General features: G+C 39.2%; 1 protein-coding gene across 3 annotated transcripts in view; it reads left to right on the forward strand.

Moving 5' to 3' along the window:
- DOCK7 (dedicator of cytokinesis 7) overlaps positions 1–14,320 on the forward strand; it is a 186,206-nt gene that overhangs the window by 137,289 nt on the left and 34,597 nt on the right. For all 3 annotated transcript variants that reach the window (XM_054981568.1, XM_054981564.1, XM_054981566.1), the window contains 13 exons: positions 338–508; positions 1,594–1,733; positions 3,256–3,425; positions 4,665–4,819; positions 5,201–5,383; positions 6,397–6,532; positions 6,723–6,819; positions 10,971–11,067; positions 11,768–11,902; positions 12,327–12,479; positions 12,854–13,012; positions 13,398–13,498; positions 13,586–13,778. In XM_054981568.1, coding sequence (XP_054837543.1) covers positions 338–508; positions 1,594–1,733; positions 3,256–3,425; positions 4,665–4,819; positions 5,201–5,383; positions 6,397–6,532; positions 6,723–6,819; positions 10,971–11,067; positions 11,768–11,902; positions 12,327–12,479; positions 12,854–13,012; positions 13,398–13,498; positions 13,586–13,778 — 1,890 coding nt within the window. The remainder of the gene's footprint in view (positions 1–337; positions 509–1,593; positions 1,734–3,255; positions 3,426–4,664; positions 4,820–5,200; positions 5,384–6,396; positions 6,533–6,722; positions 6,820–10,970; positions 11,068–11,767; positions 11,903–12,326; positions 12,480–12,853; positions 13,013–13,397; positions 13,499–13,585; positions 13,779–14,320) is intronic.

The following is a 14,320-nucleotide window of genomic DNA, read 5'->3' on the forward strand; positions in this document are numbered from 1 at the left end:
GCTACTAAAAAGAATTTATCAAGTGGTGGGAACAAACAATTGAGAATAGCTATCACCATCATTTCCACCCTGTGAGCCTCCCAAAACTGTAGTGGGGGTGGGGAGCTTTCCAGCAAGAAAATAGGACTGGAATTGTGTGGGAAAGCTTCAGTTTATTTGCTGACTTGCCTGGAAAATAGTGGGTTTATAGCTTATTTTTTATGACCTGTAAATTTAATGTGCATTGCTTTGACCTACCTGATTCTGCAGTCTAGAAAGGCAAGGTTTTTTTTAATGTGCATGATCATGTCTCATTGTGGCTTGTTTCTATTAACTTTGCTTGTTCCTAATCCACAAGGTGTCATCCAAGCTTTATTCCTTACCAAACCCAAGCACTCTTGTATCCTTGAGGCTAGACTTCCTTCGGATTGTCTGTAGCCATGAACACTATGTTACCCTGAATTTACCCTGCAGTCTGCTGACACCTCCTGCATCCCCATCACCTTCAGTTTCATCAGCAACATCTCAGGTAGGCAGCAAACCAAAGTGTACCTGAAATAAAATTGCTTTGCTCACAGGAATAAAAATTCAGTGGGCAACGGTATCTCAAGCAGAATAATGTTTCTTTCTTAATATATGTCTGAAAACATGTTTCCATTGATGTTTATCACGGCAATTACTAAGGCAAACTCAATAGCTAAAGAGTTTTAAATATGTAATTGCTGTAAGAGAGGGACACAAACAAGCACTTTTCCCCATATGGCACTAGTATTATCACTGCAGAAAGTCAGCTATGAGAAACAGAAAAGAATCAGTATGGGCAGAAGATCCCTATGTGTCTGCATGGCAGAGGTTAGATACATTAAGAGAACATTCCTAATCCCTGAAAAAGATCCATTGGGTCTGTCCTAAGAGTACATATACATAAAACGTATACTGGATGATACTCACTAATATTCCAGAATGATTGATTGATTGATTGATTGATTGATTGATTCCTGAAAAATTGTCAGGTTCATTATTGAATATATAGAGTAGTGATTTTTCTACAACATTGCCCTCACGAGATGATTTCAGACACCCTCTTGTGATAATGACGGCATAAATATGGTCTCAATTAGCTTTCCATGAGTTTTTGTCTTTTGAGGAAGACTGTGTTTCAGGAGCATTTTCTTTCACATGGATGTAATAATTCTAGAGGGGCAGCCATGTTAATCTGTTGCAGCAAAAATTAAACAGGAGTCTCTTTGATAGCATAAAAATCTTGAGTTAAATTAATGCTTTAAAAGAGGAAGAAAAAATTGTAAGGATGCAATTCTTCCTTTAGTGCCGTATAGCCACCCTATAAAATTCAGTGCAGGAAATTTCAGCTTCTGTTGTTCCAGATATGCAAAGATAATGAATACTGTTATAATAAGGATGTTTGTGGAGTTTTCTGGAGACAAGCAGACAAATGATTTTATTGTTTCATAAGTGCACTTAAAGCTACTCCGGCATCCAATTGGTTAAAATTACCAAAGCAAAAACTTAATGTTCTTAGTATATAGAGAGTGTCTGTCTTTCTGCCTCTATCTGCTGTAAATGTAAGGAGAGCAATGCTTGTTCCCATAACAGAGCTCTGGGTTCTCCACAAATGTCCAAGACCAGAAGATTGCAAATATGTTTGAACTGTCTGTGCCATTCCGCCAGCAGCACTACTTGGCAGGCCTGGTGCTTACTGAGCTGGCTGTCATTTTAGATCCCGATGCAGAAGGGTAAGTTTTTAAATTGTTTCTAGCACAGTAAAATAATTCAAAGGTGAGCTAATTTCTCAAAAGCAGTATTCTGCCTAAGGCAGGACTGCAATGAAATGTGCTGTTAGAAGAGAAAGCAGGACACATGCTCTTTCACAAGAGACCCAGGCTCCCTTGATTTCAGCAACTTTGCAGTGGTTTAATTTGTTGTCCCCAGATCTCACCTATGCTCAGCCAGGCTGTCATTTAATGATATAGTCAAGTATATGCAGGGGAGGAGCTTTCCTTTTGCCACATTAGGGTGCTCTTAGTGTCACATCCACCGTAAGGACTCTAGGTCGCAAGTGTATGACTGTACTAATCTTTATTTAGGTGATGTAGTCTTAGACGTTAATTCTTGCTCTGAAATGTATGATCTGCATGCATATTACTAAAAAAAAAAGCATTGTTGACCTCAAATGGTTAGAGTGGAGACTATACCAGCAAATTTAGAGCTTGTGCATTTACATTTGTGCATTTTGATTAGATTGATATTCTAGCATCCCCACCTAACAAGCAGTGAACTATGTCTTACCAGGCCCGGTTTAAAACATGCTCTTGTTCACCAGGGAGGCTGCTTTGGTGTTGTTGTGTGAACAAAAGTAACTGCTGAGCAATTTCTTGAGCATGGACATCTGTATTATATTCCACAGTGTAAAGCTGAATAGACTGATAATAGTTTGTATGTTGATCATTACATTTGAGAATGAGATGAGTTTGCTATGCACCTATTTTTTGTTTATGATTTTATTCTTATGTATCAAGTGACATATCACACTAGTTTTAAAGTTCTGGATTTCTTTGTTCCTACTTCAAATGTCTCTGAAATAGTCTACATCAATCCTCTTTGGTTCAGGATCTGTGTTTCTGATTTTCCATAAATAGGATAATCACAGGATATGCTCTTTTGTATTATAGTTGCGTAGTTTTTTACATATGTCCACCAGAGAATCTTGAAGGCAGAAAAGGTAGAAGTGGGAGATGAAAGAAAAAAAGAATACCAAAGAGCTGGGAAGCAGGCACATAGCAGCAGAAGGAACAAGAAGGAAAAGCAAAAGAATAGTTGGAGGGGCATCTGTGCCAGGACTTGGGGGTCAGCTTAGTGTGGGATGGGTCCAAGTGTATTCACACCCTTTGACTGAGCCATCATCTCTTTTCTCTATACAAGTCAGTGGAAGGATATTTACTCATTGGTCTCAGTGGAGTGTGCTCCAAATGGTTTGGCCAGGGTACCTGTGGTTAACCCTGACCCTTCTAGTCTGAGATTTGTTTGTCGTTTTATTGGAAGTTAATTGGGTAACAAAATGTGTATATTTTTGAAATGAATAAGAGATTGAAAAACGTATTTCACAGAAAAAGAACAATATAAAAATCAGTTTAAAGGGGCAAGCCTAAGGGGTGCATTCCTCTGTGTGTGTCTGTCTGTCTGTCTGTGTATGTTTACCAAGTCTTATTTGCTCTAAAACCATTAACTCATCCTTCCAACCCCACTCTTTTTTAACAGTTTGTTTGGATTGCACAAGAAAGTCATCAATATGATACACAATTTACTATCCAGCCATGACTCCGACCCACGGTACTCTGACCCCCAGGTAAAGGCCAGAGTTGCTACTCTGTACCTGCCACTGATTGGAGTTATAATGGAGAGTGTGCCCCAGCTGTATGACTTCACAGGTATTTTGTGTGCTGTTTTGTTCATTAAGAGTCTAGTGTCTGCCCATATCACCTAATGATCTGAGAGCACACAATACAGTTCGACTGCTGAACCTAAGCGTGTCTATCCTTTAAACTGCTCAGAAAAGTGACTTCTTGGGAACTATTTGTAAACCATTGCAAGCCCCCTGGAAAGAGAATTAGGTAAATGGGGTCAGTTAATCAGTGCTGAGTTTATTTCACTGGTAGCAACTACACTTAAAGTATCTGATAATTGGTAGCAAGTACTCCCAGTAACTGTGTTTGCATGGCAACAACCATTCAATCTACATGTAGCTATAGCTGTGCTATATTTAGACAGAACAAATAGCCTACATTCCTTATGGCGCACATACTTAAAGGATCCTGTTTGGGCATTTATCTGTGCAATTTTAAGTGTAAACTTTTTAAAAAGTATCAGGAAGCGGATCTGGCTAGTATATTTTATCCATCCATAGGAATAATGTGAGGAGGAAGTCATGCCTGTAAAATTGCAGGATAGCCATTTTTGATGTGGGATAACCCATTGCAGTGTAAAGACAAGGATTCATTTCTAGTTTGGCAGCAGTTACAGAAGAAGACAGTTGCAGTACTAATCCAGTACTGGAAAGGGCTGTGGCTCAGTGGAAAGCACCTGCTTTGCAAGCTGAAGATCTCAGTCCTTACTGTTGGATAACAGGAATAGGAAAGATCTCTCTCAGCTTGTGACCCTGTAATGCTGCTGTCAGTCAGATACGGAGCTGCACGCAAAAATGGCCTCACTTGGTAAAAGGCAATTTGATATATTTTCATTAAGCCTGCATGGGGCAAATGTGAGTTTAGTAAGTAAATATATAGACAAGCATTTAAGTACTACTTGAGAAATCAGAAACCATTTTTCAGTGCACTGATCTTCAAAACTACTCAGTCCATACTAGTGATAGGTTAGATCTCAAATCATAATTCAGCAATTAGATTTTATGGTACCAATCCCTAGACAGCATTAAGCAATTGGGGTGTTGTTATAAGTATTGATACTTACTACATGTCCCAGTATTGCTGAACAGTAACCTCAGCCATGAGAAAAGAAAGGACATCACACTTTTATAAACATGGCTGCAGTCTGAATCCATTCACTGCTTGCTTACGAACAACATGAAAAGTGTTTATACTATTAAACTGGATTATGGGAAACAGTTTGTTGCAATGGTATGTTACCAGAATTGGCATATCTCTTTACAGAAAGTCACAATCAACGTGGAAGGCCCAGCTGCACAGCTGTGGAAGACTACGAAAGTGAGGGTGGAAGCATGATAAGCCAAACAGTTGCTATGGCTATTGCAGGAACTTCCGTTCCGCAGCTTGCCCGGCCCAGCAGTTTTCTCCTTACTTCTTCGGTACAAACACATTCTTCCTCAAGTCCCATCTGTGAATAGGCAAATATGCATGCCTTGAACTAATTCAGGGCAGCAAGAGTGGGTGGCAGTCTTTCCCTGCAAGCTTCTTGGAAGAAAGAGAATGAGTGGTGAGAGGTAACAAATAGATTGTGAAGGAACAAGATGATTATATCTGTTCCTGGGAGATAGGGCTGTAATAATATATTATTGGGCTCCACATCAAGATTTAAAGTTCTCATTCTGAAACGAGAAGAAAATCCTTATGCATTTTAAAATATAGTTTCAAGAGGCTGATCTCTGGTCTCTGGCTAGCTGAAATCCAACAGAAAACTTCCAAATGGAAAATGTGGTCTTGATAGTAATCGGGTTTTGTATGTTTAGACAACCAGGCAGCATTCAACATTTTCAGCTGAGTCAAGTCGGAACCTTTTGATCTGTCTCTTGTGGGTCCTGAAGAATGCAGATGAAAGTATTCTGCAGAAATGGTTCACAGATCTCTCGGTGCTGCAGCTCAACCGCTTGCTGGATTTGCTTTATCTCTGTGTTTCCTGCTTTGAATACAAGGTAGAGTAATACCAGTATAGTTGCAATCAAGGACTTTTCAGTCAAGTGAAGGTATTCAGGATCGTGTGTCACATACTTAATTGAAAATAAGACTTTCCATCATGGTCCCACAATTTCTCCACCCGTTATAATATTCATGGAACTAAATTTCTCATTCTGTCAGTAACCAGAGGGCAAGCCCTTGAGAACTGGTGTAGCATAATGTTTAACAGAATAAGCTGTGATTTGGGAAGTTTCCCATTCTCTGTCTAAAACTCCCCAGGGGGGCTTAGGTAAGACAGTGTTCTGAATCTTGCATCTGTAATACATGGAAAATATTACTGGCCTATCTTGCAGGGCTGTTGTAAGGATTACAAGTGAAGTTCATGTGTAGCTGAAAAATGTTATGTAAATGTTGTTATTGTTGCTATTGTCGTCATCATCATCATCATCATCATCATCATCATCTCGCCCAGCCTTGCAAACACTTACTGACGTGGTATCAGTCCTATTGTTCTTGGTGCCCACTGTATGTTTTACCAAAGAAACTACAATTTGGAGAAAGAGAAGACAGCACGTCTAAGCTGCAGCAATACTATAGTATGAAACAGACTGAAGTGCCTTGGCTTCCTCAAAAGAAATGTGGGATGTTCTGTTTTTGTGAATCTTGAGAATTTTGAATTAGATTCCCAGACCCTTAACAGTGCAGTTCCCAGGATTCCTTATTTAGAGCCGTGACAGTTGAACAGGTTTACATTGGTAGTGGGCATCTCTCTCTCCACCCTCCTGATCACTTTAATTTATACTGAAAGCATAGAGTTTGCTAAAATTGTCCTGTTTCCCTTATCTTTGCTTGCATCTCTTCAGAAAGCTGTTTCTCTCCTGCCCACTTTACAAGCTTCTTTATAGATTAAAAAAATATTGTCAATTTCATTTCTTCCCATATCCTTATTTGCGCTTGGGTATTTGGGTATTTAGACAGATATGTCAATCTCATGTTAATTTGTTGTTGTTGTTGTTGTTAAATGCTTTAGGGGAAGAAAGTTTTTGAAAGAATGAACAGTCTGACCTTTAAGAAGTCAAAAGATATGAGAGCAAAGCTTGAAGAAGCTATCCTAGGGAGTATTGGGGCAAGACAAGAAATGGTACGACGAAGCAGAGGACAGCTGGGTAAGTTGACTGTTACCCTAAAGTATAATTGCTCGACACTAACCATCATTTCATGCTCAGTAGGAAAATATTACACATATTGTTTCTTGTATGCCGAGGACCCTTGTTGCTCCATCAAATGATCTTTCAGAAAATCTTTCAGAAAAATTAATATTGAAAGCATTTGGGTTTTTTTTAATCTCCTTGACAGAAAGAAGTCCTTCTGGGAGTGCATTTGGAAGTCAAGAGAACCTGCGATGGAGAAAGGATATGACTCACTGGCGACAGAACACAGAAAAACTTGACAAGTAATTCTATTTCATCCAAAGATGTTAATAGTAGAATGATGATATGTCAAATAGAAAGTTCACAAACAACGCCAACCCATGGTTTGGAGTTACGTGACTGAGCCTTGACAGTGCCATCTGAAGCAGAGTTAAACCCTGCTAAATCCACTGAAGGCAGTACACTTACAAGGACATCAGTCTGCGTAGGATGGCTCTGCTTGGACCCCTCCTCCCCTGCCCTCTCCTTGCATGTGCATGCTCCAGTTCAGCTGGTCACTTGAGGTTTAACACAAATCATAGTCATTTTTAGGGCTTTTTTGCTACCCTTCCAGTTGCTGTTTCCACACTTGGTTTGAGCGCAAAAACAAACCGTAGTGTGCCAGTTCAGATGTAATGGCAATCTATGGTTTGTTCAAAGCAGAAAAAATTAATTGAATTGGCGCACACAAGTTTGCTCCCTTGGAAGGGTAGTGAACAAAGATTGCCACCCGAACCAGACAAGGACTAATCTCATAAGAAATTGAGTTTGGAAGGTATCTGTCTCACACAGACAGATTATGTTGCCAAGCTAAATGAGTGAAAACTGTCTTGAGTTACAGCATACTTTAAACTACAGCTAAGACCTGTTACTTACTTCATTAGAGCATTCTGGGGTGCTCAAAGCTTGCTCTCTTTTCCTGCCCTAATCCATCACTTTGATTATTTTTCCACATGTGCTGTGTTTTTAGAAGCCACAAACCAGCCAGGTATTGTAGCATTGGTGTAGTGTTCTTTTTGTTTTGTTTGGTTTCTGGCATTAGGATTTCTGCATACTCTGTCAACGCAATTCTGGCTTGTGATGCTTGGCAGATGCCTTGTGTGTGTGTATGATCAAAATAATCCCTTTGCTTTGTAGTGTCTGCTTGTGCTGGAAATACTGGTGAGGGGGAGTATGTTATTTAGGTATAGAAATTGTGGTTTTAGCTTTGCTTGGCATGCATTCTGTCTTCTAAAACAGCCCTGAGTGCGCAGTCTGTGGTAAGCTGAGATACTTTGCAGATATCCTTTGCAAAATGGCATCTCTAAAATGCTAGGGTGCATTTATCCTGCTTCAGACTATCCCCTGCCATTCTTTAACATATAGCATGTCTGCAATATAGTGTGAATATTGCAGTCACTTTATCTAGTCCCTGGTAATTTGGTGATACCATTAATTGTGGTCATAGGAATTGCCTCTTAGTGAAAGAATTGTGTCATTTAAATGTATCTTTAATTTGGATCAAGTGAAATGACAGAGGATTCACTTTTTTAAAAAATCCTGTATCTTAAATCCCATGAGATAGAAACTAGAAATGGGAATATCTTGAACAGTCTTCCTTCACGCTTGAACACGTGAGACTTCCTTACACTGAGTCAGCAACAGGCCTGTGAAGGTCAGAATTGTCTACTCTGGCTAGCCTTGGTTCTGCAGGGTCTCATGCAGAAGTCTCCCACCACCGGCTACCTCATCCTTTTAGCTGAAGATTCCAGGTTTGAATCCAAAACCTTCCCTTCAACTACTAAAAGTAGGCGGCACCCTCCCCAACATACCTTATCTGAAGAATTCTACTCTTTAAAGCACATTCTATTCTACATTTACATTTTTATCCCCTTCTTCCTTCAAGAAACTCAGAATAGTATACATTTTCCCACTCTTCCATTTTATCTTCACAACAGCCCTGTGATGGAGAGTGACTGGCTAAAGATCACTCAGAATGTTTGATTACTGAATGGGGAGTTGGACCTGGATCTCCCTGGTCCTAATCCAGCACTCTAACTAGTATTCTATAATATTTGTCTCAAGGGAAGAGAGTAGAATGAAGTGTCTTGTGCTCTCCCTTTTGAAGCCTTTCCAGCACTGTCAGGCTCAAAGCAATTACTGCCTTCTGTACGCTTGAACTGAGTTTGACACAGTGAAAACGTAGGGGCAATCTCTTAAAGGAAGTGTTTGATCCTGAAGATGACAAGGTTCCTCACTGAATTTGGGACCCCCTGCCAAGTCTTCTTATCTGCTGGAGAACTGGCAAAGTGGTGAAGTTCCATATTTTTTGCATTCACAGGTTGTTCCCAGGCTTGTGGCTGGAAAAGTGGTTCCATGAACCTTGCCTGCAGTCTCTCAGGCTCTGCATGTGGGTTCATCCTATGTATAGACCCTTTGACCAAGCCTGTTCCCTCCCTTTCTTTCATTGCCTTGCAAGGTCCTAATTCAGTCAGAGCAGCTATGAGCATGTTTCCTTTCACTGTCTTTAATAGGGTGTAATAGATATGGGAAAGATATATGTATAAAAAAACAAAAAGGATTTTTCCTTGCAGTGCTCCCTCAATCTTATACAAATTTGCATAAAATACAGATATGAAATGGCTCAGGGAAATCTTTTTTCCCCAGGTACATAGGACGCCCCAGAACCAAAATGTACCATCCTAGGAAAGAAGCTGGTTGAGATGCTGCAACTTAGGACTCAAGGTGTTCTTGGAGCTTGTAGGATTCCATTCATCCTCCCTTAGAAACTGCAGTAGCTGTTGGTTTCTTAATAATTAATAATTCAGTCTCATCTTGCAAGTGAAAAGATTTTTACAACAAAGATTTTTACACTTTTAAATCACTTCTCCATAAACTTCATGCAGTTTAATGGTACAAAGTGTGATCAAGTTGTTGCAGCCAGATCGCCCTCACATCAAGTTGTAGCTGACTTTGGTGACCCCTGCTGGGGTTTTCAAGGCAAGAAACGAATGGAGGTAGTTTGCCACTGCCTCTGCATAGAAACCCTGGTCTTCCTTGGAGATCTCCCATTAAGGCCGACTCTGCTTAGCTTCTGAGATCTAATGAGGTCAGGGTTGCCTGGACTGTTCAGGTCAGGGCTCATGCAGCTTACACCATACAAAACCTTCCAGACTTCTTTAGTTCCACTCCTGTGAAGGAAGAGCAGTTTTGCAACGGGAGTATGGGAAGTGTTGTGGATGAGGCATCCAGACTTCCTCTGCAAGAGCCAACACTTATGCTTTGAACAAATACATTTCTGCTAGCTTACATTTACAAATATGATTTTTTTTTTGTTCATATAAGGACTTACAAAGGAGTTGGGCTGAAAACAAGAGATATCACACTCCTAAGAAATTTTTAGCAGACAACAATTGTAATAATGTAATAAATCTCTAATAATTTAGGGAAGTGAAAGATTATCTCAGGGATGCTGTACAAGGAAGATGATCAAGACTTTTAAAAATATGTAGATCTGTTTTTTTAATCAGTGTTGATAGTAGATTTAGAATCTTTTAATGCAATGCATTCCTCATATAATGGTTGTGTTGCTGCAGATGCATTTTCCCTTTTTTGAACTGATACAGACATTAGCATGTGCTTCTACAGGTCCTAAAATTGCTATCAGTTTTTAATTTTTGAAAATGTAAGTAGCTGTCTTTAGGAATCATATGGAGTATAAGTGGAGCACAGCAAAGCATCAGTGTGATGTCTTTATTCTTGAGAGAGACATTTCCATTGGTACCTATCCTGTCAGGTTGGTGAATTTCAGAAATTTATTCACATAGCACCACCCTGTGTTCAGATTGTGAAGTAGAGGAGGTTACCATCATTGATGTCAATATGAACAAGACATTGGTTTTCTTTACTGGAATCCATGTTTCATTTTTTGAACTATATTTTTCTTGGGCATACGAGGATTTAATTATTCAGCTTTAAAGGATGAATTTTAGGCAACATTAAAGGAAATTGTCACAAGCTTCCAAAAGAAAGGATAGATGAAAATCCAAAGGAGGGCTTCGGCATGCTCAGAAGGGTGTTGGCATTTTACTTTGAATAGTAGATTCCAATTCCACATCACCAAACTGCTTTTCAGAATCTCCTTAATTTGAAAAGTGGTTAATTCTGTGGGTTTGGAGAGGCTTTTTTTGAGAAATAACCCGTGTGAATGAATGTAACTAGTTGTGAGCTTTTGTGATTGTTTTTAGCCTAAAACAATTCTGCCTACTTTTTAATATATTTATTCAGAAGATATTCTTGTGATGGCACCCATGACTAAAGTGTCCTGTTCATAATAAAACATTCACCTGATGAAAAATCTTCATAGTAGAACATAGACTTCTTTTTGCTTTATTCTTTAAAGGCAATATCTTATAATTTACTTTACTTTTATCAGATCAAGGGCAGAGATAGAGCATGAAGCACTTATTGATGGCAACCTGGCAACTGAAGCAAACCTGATTATTTTGGATACTTTAGAGATAATCGTCCAGGTGAGGAAGATGGCAAACATGCTACAGATGGTTTTACAGAATTGTGAATTGATTGAATTGTGTGATGCTGCAACTCCGAGTGGATATTGCTGGCAGTACTTCATTATATATACACCCTATATACATATTCAGAATGAGGTGCTTCCTAGTTTTTTCCTCACCTGCTGCTTCTAAGGGTTGCATGTGCAAACTGAGGGAGTGGCTCGTAGTATGGAAACAAATAATAAAAATCACCCAGACAGATAAGATTCCTACAGCACAGTCCTAATTTCATTGATGTCAGTGAGCTTAAAAGGGTGTAACTGCTTATGTTTACACTGCTTATAATTTTTAGTTTTCTTCTAATTTAATGTATACAGCCAATGTGTCTTTCTTTTTTTGATCTTTTTCTTACTACCTGCCCCCGTCATAATATTCCACCTATACAGTGGTTAGGATATGAGGGCATGTCCAGCTTCCATTTTCCTTTTTTTCCTCTCAGAGGCTTAGAGAGATGCCTGATGCAAAGCATGGAAGCACAGTCTCTTTTCCAAGTTTCCACAGCTATAGACAGTTTTATTGCAAAATGATCTGGGTATATATCCTTTAAGGCCTGTTCTACCTTTGCTAGCCGAATTCCTTTGGAAACCACTTCTGCTCTTGACAGCCCAAAGGTAACTTTCTGTCTCTTTCTCTTGTTCTCTGTTGTCTTTGGTTGCAGACAGTTTCTGTGACTGAATCCAAGGAAAGTATTCTTGGTGGGGTCCTGAAGGCTCTTTTACACAGCATGGCCTGTAATCAGAGTGCTCTTTACCTGCAACACTGCTTTGCCACTCAGCGGGCTTTGGTCTCAAAGGTGAGCGTTCTTGGTGTAGAGGTGGGAATAAAGAGATTTCTGAAGCAGTCCTTCTGTGTTCATTGAAATGAATGGCCTTTGAAGGCTGTAACTCTGCTTAGGATTGCCCTGATTGTCCAAATTGATCTTTGCACATCAGCAGTGTTTACAATGTGTATCATCTGAATAAAATGTTGTTTCAAATAAAATTTAATTTAATTTTAGTTTTTACCAACTTTACTTTCTGAATTGGGAAGAGGTTGACTTCTCAAAGTTGCAATCAACAGCTGGGGTCGTGGTTTACTGCAAGGGAAGCTTCAGTGGATCAAGGGCAGATGAAAACAGTAGTAATTGTAGTGTAAATAATGTAATCTCAGTTTAGCATTTGGAATGCTCTTTTAAGCCCAACTATCTTTGTTTAATGTTCCTTCTTCTACCAATATAGTTCCCAGAACTGCTGTTTGAAGAAGAGACTGAGCAATGTGCTGATTTATGCCTACGACTCCTTCGCCATTGTAGCAGTAGTATTAGCACCATACGGTCACATGCCAGTGCCTCTCTGTATCTCCTTATGAGGCAAAACTTTGAGATTGGGAATGTGAGTATATCACTGCTAGTTCATATTCAATATCATACATTGAATCTTAGGAGGGGGAGCCTGTTCTAAACTGAACTAGGCCACACAGTTACCAAAGACTCAAGTTTTACTCATTATTCAAAAGTTGTATGTCTACCCATACTTCAGAGGAGAATAAACAATCCATCCATAAGCAAGCAATGTGAATGAAGGTTTTTAAAAATATTTTTTAGAACATAGGAGTTCACCTGGACAAACCCCTTCAGCAAGGGATGACCTCCTACAAGATGGTTTTATTTACTAATTTTGGGATTTGATATTTTTTTACTTGGAGTTGTAGACAACAGTCTTAAAATAATAATGTCATTGCCTCAATAACAAATCCTCTGTTTCAGAACTTTGCCAGAGTGAAAATGCAAGTGACCATGTCACTGTCATCCCTAGTGGGAACATCTCAGAACTTTAATGAGGAATTTCTGAGGCGTTCTCTGAAGACCATTTTGACCTATGCTGAAGAGGACCTAGAATTAAGGGAGACAACATTTCCTGATCAGGTTAGGAAGAATGCTGACTATTATGAAAAATTAATGTCTGTTTGATTTTCATGGCATAAGTACAAGTGTTCTGTTATCCTGTTTTTGTGATCACAATGAGACCAGCCTCTTACATTATTAAAGTGATTTTCAGTTTGACAAGAGTACGTTTGACTTCAGGCAGCTTAGAAAAAATTCATCCAGTCAAACAATACAATTAAACTTTGCAGAATGAATCAAGATAGAATTAACAAATATTTACTAATTGATTAATATAACATCAAATATACTGGAATGCTTATAATATATCCTCATATACATGTAAAGTATGTGATAGAGATTTTTGTCATTTGAATTTTTAACACAGAAGAAAAATAATTGACAGATTATTTTTACTACATTTCAGGTCCAGGATCTTGTTTTCAATCTCCATATGATCCTGTCTGATACAGTTAAAATGAAAGAACATCAGGAAGATCCAGAGATGCTAATTGACTTGATGTACAGGTAGAGCTTTTCTTGGCTTGCTCCCTTCTGAGAAACTAAGAAATTCAATATGTACTGATGTGAGACTTCCTTCTTTTTGTTAACTAGAATTGCAAAGGGTTACCAGAATTCCCCAGATCTTCGACTCACCTGGCTTCAGAACATGGCTGGAAAGCACTCTGAGAGGAGCAACCATGCAGAATCAGCTCAGTGTTTGGTCCACTCAGCTGCACTTGTTGCTGAATACTTAAGCATGCTTGAGGATCGAAAATACCTTCCTGTTGGATGTGTTACATTTCAGGTAGTACATTTTATTTATCAGACTAAATACCTGGGGTGTTTTTTTGCCTTTCCACTATTCTACAGTTAAAGATTACAGAAAACATAACATTATCCATGTTAGGAGAGCATCATTAAGAACTGCTATTTAATTCATGGAAAGTATTGCTTCATTCAGGGATATAGGAACAATACAAACATGTTAACCATCAGTTATTTCTTCCATTGATTCAATAGTGTACAAATTGATTTGTAATTCTTATTCATTCTCATAACAACACTTTAAGGTAGGGAGTAGACATGGGCACGAACCAAAAAAACCTGAACCACATGATTCGTGGTTCATAGCATTCCACGAACCATAAACTTGCGACCTTTTCCTAGTTCGTGGTTCATGAGGCTGTCATTTCACAGACCCCGTGCTGGAACTGGCGCAGGGGCTGTGAAACTGACAGCCTTTTTTCCTGATGCCCGGGCTGTCATTTCACAGACCCCACGCTGGAACCAGTGCGGGGGTCTGTGAAACTGACAGCCCCTTTCTTCTGCCGCTCTCTCAGTAGGAGA

The sequence above is a fragment of the Eublepharis macularius genome, chromosome 5 (genome assembly GCF_028583425.1).
Source record: "Eublepharis macularius isolate TG4126 chromosome 5, MPM_Emac_v1.0, whole genome shotgun sequence".
Classification (NCBI taxonomy): domain Eukaryota; kingdom Metazoa; phylum Chordata; class Lepidosauria; order Squamata; family Eublepharidae; genus Eublepharis; species Eublepharis macularius.